Here is a 7771-nt window from a genome sequence, read left to right on the forward strand (position 1 = left end):
CAAGAGACTTTTTAATAAAAACACTGAAAACTTAGAAAATAATGGAGGAATATCTTTAAAATTCAGATAGAAAATTATTATTATAGAATGCAGAATTACTATTACAGAACACAGAATTCTATACCAAATTAGTAATCATGCCTGAGGGTCAATATTTCACTATTTTTAGATAGTCGAGGTCTCAAAAAAAAAAATGTTTCTAAAAAAATGCATCTTTCCTCAAGAAGTTACTTGAGGATTTATTCTCATTTTGGTGAAACACACCAAGAAAGAAGACATCATGGGACCCAAGGAACAGGGAATCCAAGAGAAAATGGAGGTAAAAGGAACATCCAGAGTGGTGGTGATGATGGAAAATCTTAGGTTTCAAAGTGGTAAAACCAAGACAAATTGGAGCAGGTCAGACGGCAAAGATGGACTTCAAAAAGTGAAAAATTGGGCTTCCCTGGTGGCGCAGTGGTTGAGCGTCCGCCTGCCGATGCAGGGGACGTGGGTTCGTGCCCCGGTCCGGGAAGATCCCACATAACACGGAGCGGCTGCGCCCGTGAGCCATGGCCGCTGGGCCTGCGCGTCCGGAGCCTGTGCTCCGCAACGGGAGAGGCCACAACAGTGAGAGGCCCGCATACCACAAAAAAAAAAAAAAAAAAAAAAAAAAAAAAAAAAAAAAAAAAAAAAAGTGAAAAATTATCTAATGAATCTAAATATCTTGGGAGATGATTTAGACAATTTTGAAAGTTCCGGATCAAATCAGTAGTAAGTACATAGACTAAGCAACAACAACAAAATGGCAATTATTAACTCCAGAGAAAACTAGTGTAGGAAAAGCAATAACTAACTGTATATACCACATGGTCAGGCCTGAACAAGATGTCCACAAAGTAATTACAAAAAAAGGAAACAATACCAGTCTAACCCAAATTTCACATAGGAACATTGGCAGGCTGGGGAGTTGGGGAGGGTCTGAAGGTGAAACGGTGAGGCTAAAGAGGGTGTTAAAATAACACCTAACATGGATGGGTTAAGTCAACAGACAACGGAAGTACCAAATTTTAAACGTAGAAAGCAGTGTCATGGGCTTCCTTGGTGGCGCAGTGGTTGAGAATCTGCCTGCCAATGCAGGGGACACGGGTTCGAGCCCTGGTCTGGGAAGATCCCACGTGCCGCGGAGCAACTAGGCCTGTCAGCCACAACTACTGAGCCTGCACGTCTGGAGCCTGTGCTCCGCAACAAGAGAGGCCGCGATAGTGAGAGGCCCGCGCATCGCGATGAAGAGTGGCCCCCGCTTGCCGCAACCAGAGAAAGCCCTCGCACAGAATCGAAGACCGAACACAGCCAAAACTAAATAGTAAATAAATTTAAAAAAAAAAAAAGCAGTTTCTTCTGGGGAGGATTGACAGGTATGAGGGGTGATGGAAACGGTTGTTTCAAAAATAAGCCTTTCAAAAATATTTGACTATTTTGAAACAGGCGCATGCATAACTCTGATTAAAATGAAAACTAGTTTTCAAATGATCACACTGGCCGATACCGAAGACCAACGTTGGTGGACAAGAATGGAACCCAGGAAACCAACTGGGAAGCTATGGCGAGTCTTAGTGTTAATGGTAGTTCAGTAAGAGCGAGATTGGTGAGGAACTGATCAGAAATTAACCTACGCAGACGCAAACAGAACTTAATGATTGGTTAGACCAAAACAGTGAGAATAAGGACAACTCCCAAGGTTTTGTTTTGTTTTTAACCTGAGCTACTGTACGGGCAGATACTTCTAATGAGATGGGGAAGCCTGCGGAAGGTGCAGGAGGGCGGAAGGGGTAGGTTTGGGTGACATTTACTTTGACCCGGTTCGGTTTGAGAAGCCTATACAAAAACAAAAAATCCAAAGTCTGATCAGAGAGCAATGGGTATAGACGTTGCAAAGAGGCAAAGGGCATCATTATGTGAACTTTTTAACAACCAGATCCCTTTTGAGAACAGCAAGTGAAGAGACCTATCTGGAACGTGATGCTAGCTAGCAATTCTCTGGGGACGGAAGGCCTGGCGATAAGACTGCCTTTCAGAAGATTTCAGGGCTGGTAAGAGTACACGATGAGCGACCACCGCCAGCTTCACCAGAGGCAGAGCGGAGTTCACGTGCCCGTTCCCGCGCTCCGAGAGGCGGCGGTGGCCGCCGAAGCCAGGCCGTGAGGAGCAGCTGCGCGAGACGTCCCCGTGCACACTTCCTGGGCCACGGGGCCCTCACGGTGCAAGCAGGCGGGCGAGGGCACGGGGCGGGGACGCTTGAGAGCCGCGCCACGCGGCCACTGAGGCACCGGGCCCACGAACGCCGGGCAAAGCGCGCCTCACGTGAGGCGCGGGGCGGGGCAAACCGCCCCTCGCCTCAGGTGGAATCGCTCACCAGATGGCACGTAGTCTTCGTCCTCCTCCGAGGTGGAGAAGTCTTCGGAGTCGAATTCCTCCATGTCGCTGCCGCGCGGGGCGAACAAGCCGCAGCAGCTACCCCCAACGGCAAAGCTCTAGGGAGAGACCATACATAGAGCTGCTGCAGGGGCGGCGGTAGCTCGGGCGGCCCCCGCAGCTTGTGCACAGGCGCAAAGAGTGCTACGTGATCCAAATGCGACACTTCCGGGCCAAAGCCCCGGGCTTGACGCTGCTGTGGCAGTTGGCGGAACACGGGCTCCGTGCTGAAGCGGTGCATGCTGGAACTTGTAGTCCCCAGTGCTACCAGACGCTTTGATTTAGTAAATATGCTTAAATGAAATTTGTTTTGTCCACGGGAATACAGGTGACCTTCGTTATTCACCGGTTGGTATTTTTGTATTCGCTTACTTGTTAAAATTTACTGTCACCCCAGAAATCAATATTCGCGATGCTTTCTGGGGTTATTCGCGGACATGCGCAGAGAGTGAAAGTTTTGAGTCAACCAGTGGTGGCTTGTACCGACGTTGGAGGCAGATGATCCGCTATCTTGCTTCGGCTCTCGTACTCTAAATAAGTGTCCTCTTCGCAATCTGTTTAGTGCCGCGTTTTTTTGCATTTTTTGTGCTTTTTGTTGGTGATTTCGCTGTTTAAAATGACCCCTGAGCGTAGTGCTGCGGTGCTGCCTAGTGTTCCTAAGCGCAAGAAGGCTGTGATGTGCCTTATGGAGAAAATACGTGTGTTAGATAAGCTTCGTTCAGGCATGAGTTGTAGTGCTGTTGGCCGTGAGTTCAACGTTAATGAGTCAACAATCCGGTACATCAAGAAAAAGGAAAAGGAAATTCGCCGATCTGTACGTGAGGCTGCTCCGGAAAGTGCTAAAGTGACATCTATAGTGCGTGAGGAAGCTATGGAAAAGATGGAAAAGCGGCTCAATTTGTGGATTCATGAGATGACAACCGATAAAAAAGGTGTGGTGGACAGCATTGTTGTGAGGCTGAAAGCCAAAGAAATTTACGGTCACGTTACCCAGGGTCAGAAAAACGTGAAACCCTTCTCGGCTAGCGCTGGCTGGCTTGCACGTTTCAAAAGGCGATATGGTGTGAGTAATGTTAAGCTTGCAGGTGAGGCAAGTTCTGCAGATCAGGAGGCTGCGGAAGAATTTAAAAAATACCTGCTAAGTGTTATTCAGGAAAAGGGGTACGTGGAAGAGCAGGTTTTCAACGCTGATGAGACTGGCCTATTTTACAAAGACGTTGGCAAAAGAACCTATATAACGCAAATGGCCTCCAAAGCCCCTAGCTTTAAATCATTCCAGGATTATGCAACCCTGCTTTTGTGCGCCAATGCCAAGGGCGACTTTAAGTGCAAACCCCTAATGGTGTACAGAGCTCCAAGTTCACAAGCACTTAAAGGGAAAAGCGTGAATCATATGCCGGTCCATTGGAGGTGGAACAAAAAAGCATGGATGACTTCTGATTGGTTCCACAGCTGCTTCATACCAGAAGTTGAATACTATCTCCAGGGCAGAAACCTTGCCTTCAAGATTTTGTTAATTTTGGATAATGCCCCAGTCCATTGCTGTGAAGAACTCAAAAATGCCCACCCCAACGTAGAAGTTCTTTTCATGCCCCCAAATACTACGTCTCTCATCCAACCCCTGGATCAGGGCATAATAAAAGCCTTCAAGGCGCACTATACTAGGGAGCTTTATAGCAAGGCTTTTGAGGCTCTCAAAGCCAACAAGGAAACTACCATGATGGACTATTGGAAGTCAGTCACTATACGCAACGTTATTGATTATGTTGGCACAGCATGGGACAACATCAAGCAGGCTACTATCAATAATTGTTGGAAAAATGTTTGGCCGGACTGCGTAGAAAATTTTGAAGGCTTTGAAGGTGTTACAGAAAGTATAAAGAACAGTGTCAAAAACATAATGCATATCGCATGGCAAATAAGTGGAGAAGGCTTTGATGACATGAGAGAAGAAGACGTGGAGGAAATTTTGGCAGAGAAGGCAGTAGAACCCACCAACGAAGACTTGGACGAGATGGCAAAACAAGGCGTTGGAGTCAGTGATGATGAAGATGGTGATGAAAGTCAGCCTAAGAGTCCAGGAATTGTTCCTCTTACAGCGGCCAAAATATCAGAATGGAACTCTGCCTTGGAAACAATTTTCAGTGACATGGAAGAGTGTGACCCTATGCTTGATCGCAGCCTCAAATTTAAGCGCTTAGCCTCCTGTGCATTTGCCCCCTATGCCGAGATGCTTAAAGATTTGAGGCAAAAAGCCAGGCAGACGGGGTTGACCCAATTTTTGGAGCCAGTTTGGGAGGGAAAATTGCCGACTCCATCAACAAGTGGTGAGAGCCAGACCTCTGAGGTTGAACTGATGGATGTCAACCTGCCACCCTCTTCCTCTTCTGCAGAATGAGTTCCACCAACCTCTCCCTTGCTTTTTGTGGGGCAAGCCAAGGTCGAGAGGTTTAACCACACTGTGCACTGTGCCATCACGCAGCCTGCAGCTCTATCAACAGTAAGATTTTAGTTAACGTTTTTATAAAACTTTGAACGCTTCATCTTTCATTTTTTCAGGACTTTATTTGCATTACTGCACACTATATAGTATGTGTTTACAGTACTGTATGCATTTACTGTACATGAGTACTATATGTGTAGTGTGTGTCTGTGTGTGTGTATGACTGAGGGGGAAAGTTAAAGTAGTACAATCTGTTTTGTACATTACACAAACATGCTGTCATTGAAATATTTGTTTCATTATAAACACTGCATATCATTATTTGTAAGAAAGAGATATTAAATTCAGTGTCTTTGAACAGAAACACACGTAAAGCAAGGTTATGTACTGATCAGTTGACGAAAATGGTACAACCAGAGACCCACAGGAACTCAACCCTGTATTTCTGCTAATGGAGTGTGCACGGTGACCTTACAGTTATAAGTACTGCGAACGACAAGGATCAGCTCTATTCTAGAATTCAGACATCATCCACACCAGTCCTTCCTTCAAGTCAAGTTAATCCATATGGAAATACAACCATATATAATCCTTGTCATTTGGTCAGATTAAAAAATTTTTATTATAATCCAACTCTGAGAGGCAGTAATCAGATGCAAATGAGATATCATTGACTAACATCCTATTTGTTCAGGTTTGGGTTTTTTCAGCTGATAATTGCTCCCTGTTGATACTCTGGACTAGGGTCTGTGTCACCCAGTCTAGTGTTATCTAAATCAAGGAATAGATGAAACATGTCTGTGATTAAAAGGACATTATGGTGGCTTTATGCCAACAAGCTTTTTAAAACAGCCTGATTGCAACATAGTTCCCACACCACAAAATTTGCTCATTTAAAGTGCATAGTTCAATCATTTTAGTATATTCACAGACGTGCGCAACCATCACCACAGTCAATTTTGGAAGATTTTCATCACCCCAAGAAGGAACCTCTGACCAATTAGCAGTCACTCCCCATTTCTCCCTAATCCCCAGCTTTAGGCTAATCTTTCTCTCTATATTTTCTTATTCCAGAAATTTCATATAAATGGAATTATACAAGATGTGGTCTTTTGTGACTGTCTTCTTTCACTTAGCACATTTCCAAAGTTCATTCGTCTTAGGTATATACCTGTGGAACTGCTGGACCACATAGTAACTCTGTGCTTTACCTTTCAAGAAACTGTCAAACTGTTTCTCCAAGCAACCATTTTATACCCTCACCAGCAATTTCTGAAGTCTCCAATTTCTCCACACCCTTGCCAACACTCTATCTTTTTGATTATAACCATACTAGTGGGTGTGAAATGACATTTCATTATAGTTTTGATTTGCACGTCCCTGATGACTAATGATGTTAAGCATCTATTCATGTCTTTATTGGTCATGGTATATGTTGTTTTGGAAAAATGTCTACTCAAATCCTTTGCCCATTTTTTAAAAGACTTTTTTGATGTGGACCATTTTTAAAGTCTTTATTGACTTTGTTACAATATTGCTTCTGTTTTATGTTTTGGTTTTTTGGCAGCGAGGCATGTGGGATCTTAGCTCCCCGACCAGGGATTGAACCCGCGCCCACTGCATTGGAAGTGCAGAATCTTAGCCACTGGATCACCAAGGAAGTCCCCCTCTGCCCATTTTTAAATTGGGTTGTCTTTCTATTAATGAGTTGTAAGAGAGAGTTCTTTATATATTATAAACGCAAGTCTCTTATAAAGTGTATGATTTGAAAATATTTCCTCCTGTGGGTGTCTTTTCACTTTCTTGATGGCATCATTTGAAGCATAAAAATTTTTAATTTTGATGAAGTCCAGTTTATCTAGTTTTAGTCTAATGTCCCTCTTGCTTTGGGGGTTGTATCTAAGAAGGCTTTGCCTAACCCAAGATCACAAAATTTACTCCTGTGTTCTTCTAAGAGTTTTATAGTTTTAGTTCTTACATTTAGGTCTATGACCCATTTCAGTAAATCTTTCTTATGTGAGAATAACAGAAAAATAGATGTGAAATTAGGACCCAGTATTTGGGACTTCACCATTCTCAGCCTCGTTTTCCTTGGACAGCATAAATAAACCCTACAGTGACAAACTGGGATGTCGCCTTTTGCCCCATCCCTGGGGTCTGAGTCTGGGGAAAAGGATACCCCAGAGTTCTTCAGCAGACTTTCTCCTCCATTACCCTACTTCTCCTACTCTCCTCTTTACAGATTACTAGCACTCCATACATTTGTTCAAATTTACAAAGTTTCTGACCACTTTATGGGTAACCAGGGAACTATTTTCTGTTGTGTCAAATAGTTTAGTAAAGAGGTCAAAAAATTGGTTAGCAGGCCAAATCCAGCATAAAGACATGCATTGTTCGATCTGAAAAGCATTTTACATGAAGTTAAATTAGCGGCCAGCTGTGATATTATGATTTCGCAGAAATATACATTTCATATACATTTTGGTCATTCAGGTGACCAAAATGTGTTTCTCATATATATTTGGCCTTCATCCACAGTTCCTGGCTCACAGCTCCCAAAACCCCTGGAATTTCCTAAGTGTTGAGAGTGGTAAAGGTGTCTTGTGTTGTATGAATGACTTTTAGAAGCAACTAAGGATGGGGCTGGTTGCCAGGACAACTTACCGTGTGATTAGAGGATTGGAACTTTCAGTCCCCACATCCCCACACAGCCCTCCCCTGCCCCACCTCTGGGGAGAGGGGGGAGGGGCAACAAGTTGAATCAGTTCCCAATGGCCAGTGAATCATGCATATGTGATGAAGTCTCCATAAAACCCCAAAAGGACAGGGTTGAGAGCTTCCCAGTTAGTGAACACGTGGAAATTCGGGGAGAGT

At 44.1% G+C, this 7771-nt stretch overlaps 2 protein-coding genes across 3 annotated transcripts in view; one reads left to right on the forward strand and one right to left on the reverse strand.

Annotated features, from left to right (window-relative positions):
- CFDP1 (craniofacial development protein 1) overlaps nucleotides 1-2590 on the reverse strand; it is a 133735-nt gene extending 131145 nt beyond the window's left edge. Inside the window, exon 1 of one of the 2 annotated variants that reach the window (XM_059999932.1) lies at nucleotides 2396-2590. In XM_059999932.1, the coding sequence (XP_059855915.1) occupies nucleotides 2396-2459 (64 nt within the window). In that variant the 5' untranslated portion in view covers nucleotides 2460-2590. The remainder of the gene's footprint in view (nucleotides 1-2395) is intronic. The other variant, XM_059999931.1, reaches the window with a different exon arrangement.
- A 213-nt stretch (nucleotides 2591-2803) lies between these two features.
- Nucleotides 2804-6477, forward strand: LOC132417245 (tigger transposable element-derived protein 1). The gene is made up of 2 exons (XM_060000916.1): nucleotides 2804-4954; nucleotides 6465-6477. Exon 1 carries the CDS (start codon nucleotides 3071-3073, stop codon nucleotides 4850-4852), a length of 1782 nt encoding a protein of 593 aa, XP_059856899.1. The 5' UTR covers nucleotides 2804-3070; the 3' UTR covers nucleotides 4853-4954; nucleotides 6465-6477.
- The last annotated feature ends 1294 nt before the right edge of the window (nucleotides 6478-7771 follow it).

Source organism: Delphinus delphis, chromosome 20 (assembly GCF_949987515.2).
Source record: "Delphinus delphis chromosome 20, mDelDel1.2, whole genome shotgun sequence".
Taxonomy (NCBI): domain Eukaryota; kingdom Metazoa; phylum Chordata; class Mammalia; order Artiodactyla; family Delphinidae; genus Delphinus; species Delphinus delphis.

Bases quoted from the DNA above. Each gene is read 5' to 3' on its own strand.
- LOC132417245 (XM_060000916.1), top strand. From the start codon at position 3,071: ATGACCCCTGAGCGTAGTGCTGCGGTGCTGCCTAGTGTTCCTAAGCGC.